At 49.3% G+C, this 14,214-nt stretch overlaps 1 protein-coding gene across 1 annotated transcript in view; it reads right to left on the reverse strand.

The window, feature by feature from the left end:
• FLT1 (fms related receptor tyrosine kinase 1) overlaps window positions 1-14,214 on the reverse strand; it is a 176,925-nt gene that overhangs the window by 22,331 nt on the left and 140,380 nt on the right. The window contains exons 17-21 of the mRNA XM_043575963.1: window positions 13,799-13,931; window positions 9,051-9,155; window positions 4,983-5,096; window positions 4,130-4,218; window positions 336-492 (exon numbers count right to left, since the gene is read on the reverse strand). Coding sequence (XP_043431898.1) covers window positions 336-492; window positions 4,130-4,218; window positions 4,983-5,096; window positions 9,051-9,155; window positions 13,799-13,931 — 598 coding nt within the window. The remainder of the gene's footprint in view (window positions 1-335; window positions 493-4,129; window positions 4,219-4,982; window positions 5,097-9,050; window positions 9,156-13,798; window positions 13,932-14,214) is intronic.

Raw genomic sequence — 14,214 nt, forward strand, 5'->3', positions numbered from 1 at the left:
ACCAACAAGTAGACCAGAGTTCAGTTTCAAGAGCATTGGAGTTTCAACATGAATATCCGAGATTTTTCCAGGCCTCCAGCCCATTTTACCCAAGGATGGGGGCGGGGGATGATCCGGCAAGACAAAAAGCCCTGAGGGGAGACAATTGTACAGTTCCCCGTCAAAATTAGTAACTCTGTAAATAATCTTAATTCAAATCTTATCTCCTCAGGACATTACCCTTCAAGTCTCCCACGGATGTTTATTAGGGTGATAAATAAGAAAAAAATTTCAGAGATGCACAGTATGTTGTAAAAATATCTCAGACTGTAGGACAGGAAGGAATTAATACCTACCCTCCTCTTCCTCAACATCACTCAGACTTTTATCTTCCTGAAACCCAGAGCTTGCGAAGCTCTCACTGCTGGTGACACTATCGAGTCTTGGTTTCTTGTCTTGCTCCGGGTCTGGCTCCATTTTTTCTTTCTTGGGCTCCATGTGTAATGCGGCATCCTTTGAACAGACCAAGAAGGACACGGAGAAAAAGAGAGTTCCAGAACAGCAATGAGCAAACTAAGCCCTTAGGCTGGCAGTCGCCTGAGCTGAGAGAATGTCATTGCGCAAAACGGATAGATAGCAAATTGGTAGCAAGGGCCCTGTGGCACTCAGGTGCCTGGTTCTTCCTGGGTTTCTAGAGTCTGGTTCTGCTTTTCAATGGGCTTCTAGACAGCATCTTAGGTAGGATAAAGAACTATTAATGGTGCTCACTGAGTGCTTACTCTGTGCGAGCCGGTATATTAAGAATCTTACATACGTTTTCTTATTTAATCTTTCTAGCCATTTTCTGAAGTAGTTCTTGCTTATACGTGAAGAAAACGGGTTCAGAGGAGTCAAGGAATACAAGTCACATGCAAGTGGTAAATGGCAAAGCTAAGACCCAGGTCTGGCCGACTCCAGTCCATGCCCTTGACCACGTTTTCCATACCGCCCGCCATCTTGTGAAAGACGATCTGAATAACAGAAGTCAATCCCTAGTGGACGTAGGGCTTCCCTTGACAGAATCCCTGTGGGTAACGGGAGAAGGCTGTGGTTCTCAATTTCTCTCATTTGTTTGGGGAAGGACGGCACGTGAACATTTCTTTTTCTCCCCTCCATTCAGAGCAAAGATACAGTTTGATCCTAATAAGGGCAGAAAAGGCCTTTCATCCTGGACTGGACATCCACGCCCTGGTTTGTAATCTGGCTCCTCTATTAACCATGTGATATTGGGCAAATTACCTAGGTTCTGGGGGTCCCATTTTCCTCACTGGAAAAGCTCCATCAGCTTATCGTGTAGGTGGACTCCTCGGAAAGGAGGTGCCGGGTTGGGGTGTGCACGTGGAACCAGGAAATACTTCTAGCGTCTTTGGGAATTCAGCTCATAGCCGGGACACTGCAGGCTCAGCTCCCGGTGACCCTGTGGCGATGTGCTCGTGTCGTGTGTACCCTGGCGCGGTGATGCTCTCTGGCTATACCGACCCAGGGGCGGAGAGGGGCCTGGGCTCGGTGGGGTCCCTTCACGCACCTGCAAGGCGCGCCGGTGCGGGAGCAACTAACCAGGCAGCCTGGCGTGGCCTTTCCTAGAACTGTCACCAAGTAGGCGAGATCTTTCCACTAGAGGGCGCAGTGGGAGTAAACAGCCGCCAGAGGAAGGAGCCACAGGGGGGACGGAGGGGGACAGACTCCGTGTGGGGGGGGGGGGGGTACGGGGCTCCTGACCCCTGGCCAGGGAGCACTGCGGGCGGGTCGGAAGGCCTCAGCACAGGTACCCAGTGCCTGACAACAGGTGAACTAGAATTCCTTGTTACTGTGTCTCCCGGAGGCAGTTAGAGTTGGTTCTGCTCAATCGGGGACTGACATTTTATTGGTTACAAGGCCTCTCCTGGGGACACACAGGCAGCGGGGGGAACAGCACTGGCAAGGGTATGGGGAGGAACGGGTTCAACGGATCTGCTCGTGGCTCAGCCCCTGGCAACACTCTCCGGGCAGCCTTCTTCCTCATCCTCCCAGGGGTCACAGCCTGGGCACCTGGGTCAGCAGGGACCAGAAACTCGAGCTGCCTCACCCCCTCCTTGACTCCCAATCTATGCTCCACTCAGCTTTGCTTATTGGTAAACACCTCCGTGAGATAAATAAAGGTCTAGGTACCGAGCTTTCGGGACTCTGGCAGAATACGGTGACATTTATTACAAAGAGTATTCAACGATCCTGGGGCATCCGTTTGGAAAATGAAACATCCCGTTTCGGGTTTTCCCTTCACTCTCTCTTTATATTCCTTTACCTTCCGAATATGAAATACGGACACGTGTTTTCCACGAAAACGCGAAGTTCCACCAACAGGGAGGCGACTCGTTAAAAATAGCCAGAGTAGGAAGCAAAGCTTTCCAAACAAAGGATGCACGGACCCGAACGCTCCCGCCCCGCCCGGGTCCCTGGGGTGTGCCGTTGCCTTAGTTCTTTTGAAGCCAGTCCAGGACTTCGGGACTGAAGGGACTCTGCACTGCTCTCAGCCCAGGCCACCACTTTCCCCTTTTTCTTCTGGTCTCCCCACCCCTTCTCCCCGTGCTCTTCCCCCCTCTCCCCGTATATGCTGGTAGGGCACAAAAAAGCTTTGCATGGGGGAGTCCAGAGAACTGGGATTTTTCTCCCCGACTTCACCTCTTGGAGGGTGAATCACTAAATCACTAAAAGTCAAGCCAATCGTAAGCCAATCACTTGACTTTCCCCGGGCACATCTCTCACGGGAGAGAGTGAACTAGCTGACCACACGCATCCTTTCCAGCTTCAGGATCCTTTGTTTGAGGTAATCTCTACACCCCACGTGGGGTTTGAACTCAGGATCCTGAGGTCAAAAGTCACAGGCTTTACCTACTGAGCCAGTGAGGTACCCCTTCAGCTTCAAGATTCGAATTATGAGAGCGCGTGATTTAAAACTGGGACCACTATGTTCTTGTACGTATGGCTCCAAGTAGACCACCCGTGTCTTCGGTTGGGTCAGAGTTGGAGGGATGAGAGAATCGGCCAGTTGTCTGGTTGTTCTTATCCGCCTGTCCACGTGGCAGGTGGGTGTAATTCTTGGAGGTGTGGCACTTTATCCGTCATACACATCAGTGGCATTCGGTGGGATTCTCCTTATCTTTCTATCTCGGTGGGCCAGTGATGACAAGGATAGGTAACACTTTGGGAATGCGTAGTTCAATTAAAAAAATGTGATTCCCTCAATAGTGCCATGAGTTGGGTTCTGTTATTACCTCTGTTGAATAAATGAGGGAACTGAGGTTGAGGGATTAACTTGTCCAAGGTCCCAGATTTTGAGCGGTGGAGACGGACAGGATGTATGATTCCAGAGTCTGCGGGTGAAACCACCACCCCGCATAGACTCATCACCAACGCTGCTGATCATCGGTTAACAATGTTGAGCTATTGCTTCCCCAGCTGCTCCAGCCCAGAGAAGGACATGACACTGGGGGAACGGGTCACCCCGGCCAAGTTTTATTACACCCTCTCCGCCATTCAATAATCTTTTAAGCTTTGTTTGCCTTCAGGACTTAAAGCCTCGCGTCCCCTTTTGTTACGTAGCTTTATTTTAGTGCGTCAGGCTGGCTCCGTGTGTGTGCGCGGAGCTGACGTGGGTGGTGAGGGTTTGGGGAAGGCAGAGTCAGGGCAGAGCAAGGGAAGGAAATGATTTCTCTGGCTCCATCACTGGCCTCTCGTTCACTAAAAAGTCACTCAGTTGATTGAGGCCTTAATTTCTCTAAAAAAATGGAGACAATTATACTTGCCATCACCTTTCAAGAAACCAGTCACCAAGTGATGTGTGCGTGTGCGTGTGCATGTGGACGTGTGGCGAGAGAGAGGAAAAAACCGATCAAGATGCTTAGATAGGTATTTAGGTAGATGGCTGCTAAAGTTTAACCTCTATCGCTGCACATGCTGGGATTACCTATTCTCTGTACTGCCCACAAAAAGTGTGACATATTAGCATGCAAGGAAAACTCAGAAAAGGAAAAAAGCAGAGATTGGGTGCTAAGCTTGGTCATTCGTGGAAAAACAGAGGTTTCTCATGCTTTAAGCTGCTATAGCCTAAACCTCCGACCCCTAAGCTCCTTACCTTGTTGAGAAAGAATAAGTCTCGTTTGCTCTTGAGGTAGTTGGACAGATTTCCGTATTTGCAATATTCAACGATCACCATCAGAGGCCCTGCAGGTCCAAACAGATGGCTTATCACTTGTCAGTTCTCCACGGTGATGGAGGCGCGGCCGGCTACGGCTGGGTCTCTAGCTGGAGCCTCCCAGCTCTTGGCTGCTGTCTGTACCCACGGCTCCTCAGAACAGGTACATCTACCCAACTGCCCTTCACCTCTACTCCTTTTGTTGAGCTTAGATAACACTCATGTGCACAGGTCTCTTGCATCTTTCTTTCCGGCTTAAGCAACGATCACACATCTACACGCGAGCACTAACCTTGCATAGGGGAAGACCGAAAGGTCTTCAGGAACATGCTGGAGTCCTCAGTCATCCCCACAGCCCTATCCCGGCTGCTTGCCTCAGTGAGAAAACCTGTCTGAAGGGAATGGCCCTTCTGGTTGTCCCCCGCATCGCCTCCTCCTGAGATCCTCCCAGGAGGGATTCCTTTCTCTATGGGAAGCTTCAAGGAATACTCAACCTTCTGTCCATTACCTCAGCTCTGGCCACATCCTGAGAGAAAAAAATGCCCTTCACTTGACCTGGAGCCCATGGGAAGGGTCTAAAAGGGAATCCTTCTCTTTAGAACCTTTCCATTGACTGTACAGGGAAGGCATTTCTAGGATGGGAGCACCTTTCTATAAGTGGACAAGTTGTCTCCTCTGGACATGAGAGGCTATTTTTCAGGAGGTGAGGAGGAACGAGGAGAAAGAGCTACATGTCAGACTCTGCTCTTAGGATGTGAATGGAGAGAGGGAGCGGTCCCTCCTTCTCATTTACCTCCTTGCTTGGTACAGGCTCCCAGCAGGTTGACCACATTCAGATGGTGGCCAATGTGGGTCAAGATCTTGAGCTCAGTCATCAGAGCTTTGTACTCGCTGGCCGTGGCCCCCTCTGTGTGAGAAACAAGGAAGAGTCAAGGCGACAGGACAATGGGGCTCTTTCCGCTGGAGGCGGCATTCCTGCCCCCCATGCTTGCCAATGCTCAGACGGTTGCTTCACTAACTTCCCCACATTCTGCAGAAAGGCCAGGTCTCCAGACTGTTTTCATTACTCCCTCCCTCCTGAGCCAACATCCTTTTGATTACAGTAAGCCCCAGAAGCAGTGGTGGCGTTAGTCACTGGGCATTTCCTCTTGGTGGACCTGGTCTGCTCAGCAATGCGCTGACTCAGAGCTGGGCACCTCGTGAAAGCGCCTTCCAAAGGCTTCCGCTCTGCAGAACCAGGCGCAGCAAGAACCTTCCAGACAGGGGATGTGCCCACACCTCCCCTCTTTTTCTCACTTTCCCCTCTTTGAAGAGTTACAAAGAAGGAGCACCAGGGGTCTGCAAGAGTGGAATGGCCACTTCTGTAAACATCTTTGCAATGTGTTATTTTCTCCCTATAACCTTTTCCTCCCTGGAGTCTGCAGGGTTATCTCAAATTGTGAGGATCCATAAGCATCTGCCTTCAACTCCATTCTCAGAGATAAACAACATCAGTCTAAGCATTAGCAGAGTCTAAAGCCCAAATTAAGTTTGTTCTGTCTGTTTTTTCTTTTCTTTTTTTTTTTTTCTTTTTTTGGTCTTTCTTATTGGTTAATCCGTAAGACTTTACAAAATTTAAAAAATAAAGTCCTACAATCTTGCTGTAAAATATTCCAACAATACGATGTATATAGAGTAAAAAGTGAAAGCCACTCCAACCACAAAACTCCCTAGATAGACCTTTTTCTATGTATTTACAAACATATATACCCACATAAAGGTCTTTTTTTGTTTACATGAGTCATAAAATATATATATATATATATATATTTTTTTTTTAATTTGCTTTTTTAATGTGTCAGAGACTTTTCCAATTCTTGTTAGTTGATTAATAGCATTCCTGGCATTTGAACGGTCTCCAGTTTTTTTTTTTTTTGTTTTCGTGTGTGGTTTCTTTTTTTTTTTTTTTTTCCCATTACAAATAACACTGTAGTAGATGGCCGATGTGTAATCTTTCTACACATGTGCAAGTAAGTCTGTAGAACAGCCCTGGAAATGGCCAAAGGATGTGGACGGTGTTTCGTAAGCACAAATCATTTTCAGATCATTTTCTAACTAATAACCAGATAAACTCTAGAAGCTTCCCAACAGGGTTGGGATTGGCTCAACAGGAGACGCACGACAAATATTTGTTAGAAAAATAAACACCGTGAATACGCTTCTCATTTCAGACATGGGCATAAGGCCCAAAAAGGTTAAAGGTTCTGCTCCAGGGTACTTTGAAAGAGCTTCTGACTCATGGCCTTTGTTTGACATTCTGTCTTTTCAATTTCTCCTAGAAACAGATGGCCAACCAATTCAAGCAAGAAAGCTGAATGAAAATGGTTTGGGGGGATTTTACAGAGTGGGTGATTTGGCGATCGTTTTAAAATCCAGGCTAGTGGCTTTAAAAAGATAAGCATTTTATAAAGACACCGCGTATGCCTTTTCTGTATTACATACACTACGTTCTGCCGGCCTTTCAAATTTTTCAGGTCAGAATTCCCCTCCTCCGACTCATCAATCCTTCCAGGCATTTATGCCCCCTTGGCACAGGGGAAAACCCAGCTCTCTTGTTCAGACTGCTCTATCCCCAGGCAGGTGTTACCTTGGATCCACAACAGACGAGTGCGCGCACAAGACCATCTCTGCTGGCGATGATGTGTGGTCGTAGGCAGGGAAATGGGACAAGCTGAGGAAGCAGACGCTTCCAGATGGAGCCCCGACTTAGCTCAAGGGTGGATATTAGATTGCCTCCATAACTCGGATCAGGGCCGTTTTAGGGTTTGGGGGCCACAGGCCGCCGGAGGCCGGGTCTAGACAGCCCCTCTTCTGCAGCACCGTGGCGGGGGGGGGGGGGGTAAGAGCGCTGCACTCAAACCCCTACTTTTGCCCTGGGGAGCTCTGGGGCCCTGCAGAGGTGATTTAACCTTTCTGGGCCATGTCTCCTCATCTGCAAACTGGGGAAATAATATCTCCCTCACAAGGCTGCAGAGAGAAAAGGAAGAGGAATGGCAATCTCCTGTGGTTCAAGCTAATACATGAAAGAACTTAGTCTGGTGCCTTCTCACACGAGGGCATATTGACGCCTCTTCTCTTCGGAGCCTGGGCCATGGGGCGTGGGGTGGCGTGCTGGAACGTAGGCATGTCACAGAAAGGCCTGCTATCCTCTGGGCAGTCCGTTTTTGTTTGTTTGTTTGTTTGTTTTATTAAAAAAAAATTTTTTTAACATTTATTTATTTTTGAGATAGAGAGAGACAGAGCATGAACGGGGGAGGGGCAGAGAGAGGGAGACACAGAATCGGAAGCAGGCTCCAGGCTCCGAGCCGTCAGCCCAGAGCCCGACGCGGGGCTCGAACTCACGGACCGCGAGATCGTGACCTGAGCTAAAGTCGGACGCTCAACCGACTGAGCCACCCAGGCGCCCCTGGGCAGTCCATTTTGAACAAAAGTCCGGATTTGTGGGCCCTGAGACTCCTTCCCTGGCTGCTTTCAGAGCAGAACTGTCAGGTTCCTTGGAGGGTTTTTATCAGAGCCTTTGCTTGACGAGGGCAGCCCTTTGAGGTGGAAGGTATCATTGCCTGGGGCTCCTGCAAGAGGCCTACTTTTTGGTTTTAGAATCTTAACACGAGTGGGGCGCCTGGGTGGCGCAGTCGGTTAAGCGTCCGACTTCAGCCAGGTCACGATCTCGCGGTCCGGGAGTTCGAGCCCCACGTCGGGCTCTGGGCTGATGGCTCAGAGCCTGGAGCCTGTTTCCGATTCTGTGTCTCCCTCTCTCTCTGCCCCTCCCCCGTTCATGCTCTGTCTCTCTCTGTCCCAAAAAATAAATAAAAAAACGTTGAAAAAAAAAAATTAGAATCTTAACACGAGTGGGGTGCCCGGGTGGCTCAGTCGGTTAAGCGTCTGACTTCAGCTCCGGTCACGATCTCACAGTCTGTGGGTTCGAGCCCCACGTCGGGCTCTGTGCTGACAGCTCGGAGCTCGGAGCCCGGAGCCAGCTTCCCATTCTGTGTCTCCCTCTCTCTCTGCCCCTCCCCCGCTCATGCGCTGTCTCTGTCTCTCTCAAAAATAAACATTAAAAAAAAAAAAAAAAGAATCTCAACACGAGTTGAAGTAACATAAAAATGCCATCACGAGTGAGGAAATGAAGTCTTCTCTATACTTTAGAAGACATCTGCATCCCTGAGATGTCTGATTTATACAGCTTTCACCTATTCTCATTTTCATCTGTCTTGCGGGTGATCACGAATCACCGTGCGATTTGGCCCTACCTCCCCAGGGCTTCTCTGAGTGGTTGTGTCTTTCAACACCAGAAAGATTATCTATCTATCCGTCTACGTAAATTTCTAAAGAGGAAATGTGTTGTGTTTGGGACCTGACGCTATCACACAGTTCAGAGTTCTGATGGTCTCAATTATTCTGGCTTCACGATTTCACTTTACAGTTAGGTCAAGCCCCAGCTAAGCCGTTGGGATTTACAACCCACAGCTGATTTCCCCTTAGAATGTCCTAGTGGATCCCTCCAAAATCTTGAACCTGTGGTTACAGTGAGCTTAAATCCCTGGTAGTTTCGAGCCTGAGATGTGAGAGGAGAAAGATCTTGGAGGTGACAGAAATCATTTTCCCGTGGGACAGTGCTGGATGGTTTCATTTACAGGGTTGGTTCAGCGCTCTTGCTGGCCTAATAGAAAACTCCCGAAGCCAAGGGGCTCCCAGCAGTAAAGACAGTGGTGTGGTGGCCTGAGCAGAAGTAGCTTGTGTCTGTTCCCAGGCCATAGCTAACGTGTAGCAGTGTTTCGGGGATCTAGTGGGTCGGCCGAAAGCCAGACTACAGCATCCATACCTTTCAGCATCTTTACAGCCACAGTCCGGCACGTGGGGGATTTCTTAATGCCAAATGCGGACGCTTGAACCACTTTTCCAAAAGCCCCTCTTCCGAGTGACTTGCCTGCAACGAAAAGAAGGCATTGATCTGTTTGCGAAGCCAGCAGGATGAGGACAAGTCTTTTTCGGGAAGAAGGTGCCTTTTGACCTATGTGTGTATGGGAGCCGTGTAGCTTTGAATGGAATCTCCAACAAACTGAGCCCAAAAGAGTCAAAGTAAGGGACACACTTCTGGGGTATCTTTCTTCCACCTCCTCACTGGGCTTCTGAGGGGCCGTTATCCTTTGCAGCTAGGCCAGGCCCCTAGGATGCATTTGGTGTGGGTGGGTGACCAATTTCCTCTTCACAAAATCCTCCCAGGGGGGCGGGGGTCTCTTCCATTGTTTAATGACGTTATTACCAAGACCTCCCTCTGTTTAACCTAAGCCCCTTTTCTTGCCTCTGAAGGTCATTTCTTCTGATCTGTTTTCAGCAGAAAGGAAGAAAACAGAGAATGGGGGTTACTGCTATTGGTTATCATAATGCTCCATAGCTACAAAAAATCACTAAGTCATTTCTCAGACTTCCTTGCCAGCCATGTCCTTACATGATGTACAGGCCTTCGTGGCTCAGCACACGAGTCTATCAACCAACCACTGGTAGTTAATTGGTTTAAGCTGCAGAGAAATGGTTGCCAAATGCAGTAAGAAAGTAAGGCTTCTTTCGTGGGACCTGTTATGTTATGCCATAACAGCTGTTTTAACACGTTTCTTTCCTCACCCTGAAATGAGACCACTTGACTCAGAGGGGCATCTACCACGTGGGAATCTTCCCAGGACCTAGCTCAGCGCTCGGTGCAGAGGAGGCCCCTTGTGCGTTAATGCAGAATGAAGAGCAGCGATTTGGGAACTTGTGAGATGCTCAAAGCAGTCACGGGTAACTAGAGGAACCCCCCTGTCCCCAATGGGTCGGAGACCGTGAGGGTGATGCTCCGTGAAGAGCGCATACCTCCCCCCCCCCCCCCCCCGCCGGAATACCTCAGTCCCCTTTTATATCAGGGAACTTTCTTTTGCACCATCAGGAAACAGGTAGCTGAATACAGCCTGGAGAAAAAGTACACCTCAAGCAGGATATGGCAAGAGGAAGAGTGAACCAAAGAAGTCACTCTTGTTTGGTTCTTGGTTAGGGAAAAAATAGCCAGCAGAATGCCTCTGGTCAGAAGTAAATCCCGGTAGGTAGAGTGGTAATTTAACACGACCCCTCCTCCCTCAGCCTAGTCTTCTTTATCGACTGTTCTGCTAAGGCACCTTGAGTTAACGAACCAACCTTCCGTCCTCATACTCCAATCCCTTCCCCCCAAAAGATATAGGTGTGTGTGTGTTTGTTTCTAAGATTCTTGGGAAGTTTGCCTGCTTCCTTATCACATTACAACTTTATACTTTTAAGCACGATGACTCAGTCACATAGGTGACTTCCCCCTGCCTCTGCTTAGCGTCTTCAGCTCACTACCAATCCCCCGAGGCCATCTAGCCAGGACACAGGAAGAATTGGTTTGCCAGTGTAATCAGAAGAGCCTCTTTGTCGCTATCTCTTTGCATCTATCTCCTGGGGACAGATAGGAGGGAACATTGGTGACGCGACTTGCTTTTTCTCTGGTCAAAATGCCCCTGGCAGCGACGGGGAAGGGTCATTCCTCCTAGAGTGCACACCATGGACAGGGACAGAGTCTCTGCTTCCTCCTTCAGCTAAAACTGTCCATGAAGTAGACCAGGATGGGGACTCTAGGTTGAAATGAAAGTGCCTCGGGTGGACCCTGCAGGACCGGGACGTGGAAATCATGTACAGAATGAGTACCAGCAGCTACCTTCTCCAGACTTGTAAAGATCGGTGTATTTTGGCTAAAGGCTTGCCCCTTGCTGTTTTAGGGCAAAAGAACGTGTTTCTTCTGCAGTGCCTTCTACCTTCTAATAGGAAAAGTGTCCCGAGCCTGACAAATATCAAGATGGTCTCTATCTTAGGGACACCTCTCCACATACCGTGAAGACCCTTGCTGCTTGGGGGGCAGGCAGAACCCTTTTCCCTTCCACGGCCTCAGCCCACACGCGTTCCCTCCTTAGCCATCACAGCACACTTCATTTTCACTGGTGTTTGGGGAGTTTGCTTCTGTCAGTGAGAATAAGCTCGTCCTCACTTGGCTTCCCTCTGCCTTTCCATCTCTTCTCTCGGAAGCCTGACTGCTGCCTCATAAAACAGCATGAAGCTATTACGGGCTCTTTGATCATCTGATGCCTCGGAATCCTTCGGCGGACCCACTGTTCCAGCTTCAGGGGAGCCAGGCTTGACCTTGCCTGATCCTTCTTTTCCCTTAAAATCCTCCTCGGTGTTACCCAAATGCCACCGACTGGCTTGTGAAAGAGCTAGGTCGCTGCCATACAATGAAAGGCTATTGGAACCTCCTCCAAGGATGTCCTTGACCGGCCAGGGCCCCCGGGGACACTCCGGGGAGGGTGCAAGGCACCACTGCCACGCAGCGCTGGTCTTCCAAGAGGCAACACCTGCCCGGGCGCCATCCACTTGCAAATTCCAGACTCCTTGTGTGTTGTGGCCTATAGTAGGCAACGCTGACTTTATTTTGCAGTAGAAGATGCATTGTCCGACATTATCCCACCTCCTGTGATAAAATGGTAAAGGGCTGAATTCTCCCTGACGTTTAGCGAGGAACCACTAACAAAACAGATTCCTTTTGTTCCTGGATTTCAGGAATTTCAACGAGAGCAGCACTTTTGACCCAAACTCCTACTGCATCTATCAGGTACCATAAATTCCGGCTTCTCTCAACAGCGCTGCTAACAGTTACCGACAGAGTCCACACAGCTGAAAAAAAATCAGATGCGACTTGTCTGTGTATTTCCCCGCACAGTGTATTTTTCTGTGTGTGTTTATAGCCCCGTTATAACTCTGCCCATCAAACCAGCTTTTTCTCTCCATCCATCCAGACAGAATCTTGGTTACTTTCACTTGCCAGACACTACTTCAGATTACTTTCTGTCATGTATTTGGCTTACGAACCAAAAAATCTTGGGCCTTTGGCCCCCATGCTAGTAGGGGGAGCCTTCTTCTGGCCCTTGCAGCCACACTCTGCATGGAAAGACACAGTGAGCTGACTGGACACCCTTTCTCTCACCCATCAAAGACACTCCCATCCACATGAGCCAAATCATGACACCTGGCATCTCCAGGAAGGAAGAGATCCATAAGAAAGGGCTTCAGCAAGGAGAATCTCCTGAAACGGGATTATCTAAACCCACAGAGCCCCAGGGGAAATCTGGTGGAAGGATTAGCAGTGTCCCTCAGTGTGATATAGATCACAGGGATAGATACAGGCGAAGGGGTGAAGAGATGGGTTGAACAGCTCATCTGTCCTATACAGGAAGAAGCATGTCTGATGGTGACTAATAACTCTGGAAAGCAACGTGGCCCGAGAATGGCTTACGGTTGTGGGAAAATTATCTCAGTTCCTTGCCAAGGTCACTGAGGGGCTGGGCTAGCTGCCATATAATTTAGACTTGCAGAAGGAACTCATTTATGTACCACCTGCCCTTAACGACTCTAAATTCAGTTGATATTTCCACCCCCCCCCCACCCACCCATCAGCAGCCATTGCTGGCTTTTGCCTGTCTCTCCAGCTTCTTACTGATTTCCAATTTTTTTCCGCAAGCCAAACAGAACATACTCTTCGGGCCAAGTATTCTTTCTCACGTAAGAAGAAACCTAAGTGGAATGATTTCAAGGCCCGAGCTGTGGGGGGAGGGGAGGCAACGCAGCTGAATTTAAAACAACAGGCTCTTTTGCCGAGGGTGACAAGATCCAGGAACACTGGGTCCACGAGTTGGGTTCCTAGTTCCAATTATTAATGATTCTGGCACACATAGAGCGACTGGAAATTTTTCAGAAGCCACTATCCAAAAATTTTGGGCAAGAGTAATCGCGGCCCCTTTTGTTTTGTACTACTGAGGGCTGGAGATCGATTCGCATTGTGATGTCTGAGCTGGGAGGGGTGGGGGGGACTTGGGGGTGAGCTGAGGGAAAGCACGGTTGCCTGATGTTTACAGCATCTATGTTAACTGGGCAACAACAGCCCGTGCTCTTCAAACCTGAAAGGCTAATGACCCCTAGCACTTTCTTCTCTGTCTGGACATCCTGAACACCCAGGAAAACTCAGAGTACCTAATCTGTGGATTTGTGCAGAGGGGTTTTTTGACCCACAGCCTTCAAGGGCACCGACGCGTTCACCAAAGGTTTGGTTGGATTGTTCCTTGCCATCTTGAGTTGTGTTCTAGGTTACAAATTTCTGAGTCCCCCAAAAGGTCATTAAGGGTGCCTGTAGTTGTAAGCTTCCTGATGGAACTCATCTCTGCCCTTCACCTGTCTCCTTTTGTGGCTGCCTCCTTTACCCTCTGAGGCAAGACACTCAGACGCCTTTGCACCTCCGCGGCTTAGACGGGTATCTGCTGCTCAGAGAAGGTGCTGGGAAAGTGTTCGGAGAAGACGCAGGTGCCCTGTCCCCTTGTACTGCTGTCCCAGCACTGTTAGGATTATCTACCCCAGTGCCCATCTCCCTTGCTAGTCTGTGAGCAGCTGGAGGGTAGAACCCGAGTCTCGTTGACTTTTGCAGCCCTCAAACCACATGTTTTGCACGTTTAGGAATCTGTTGAACAAACACATTACCCAGTTTGAGTCTCTCCCGGGCAAACTCCCACTTGCTGGCATCATAAGGGAGCCGCTCGCACTGCTCGTCCAGGGGGACTTCGTCTGGGTCCATTATGATCGATAGGTAGTCAGTCTTTATTTCCGAGGAAGACTGAGAAAGAAAGAGATCGCGACGTCACTATCAAGGAAACAACTTACAAAACAAAAACCCGGATGCCCAATTTAAAACAGTACCTGGCAACACCTGCTGCTCGTTGAAACCGTGTGGTTGGGTACAGAAAGTCCCCCTCTGCATACGCACACGCACATCACACTTGGGCGTGCAACTCCCACTAAACAAGCCCTTACGGTAGCCTGGCTTCACCGCGCTGCCCAGATAACACGCGCCCAGGTTCTCCAGTGACCTGGGTGCTTGTTCTTAGACAATTATCATA

This window comes from Prionailurus bengalensis, chromosome A1 (assembly GCF_016509475.1).
Source record: "Prionailurus bengalensis isolate Pbe53 chromosome A1, Fcat_Pben_1.1_paternal_pri, whole genome shotgun sequence".
Classification (NCBI taxonomy): Eukaryota; Metazoa; Chordata; class Mammalia; order Carnivora; family Felidae; genus Prionailurus; species Prionailurus bengalensis.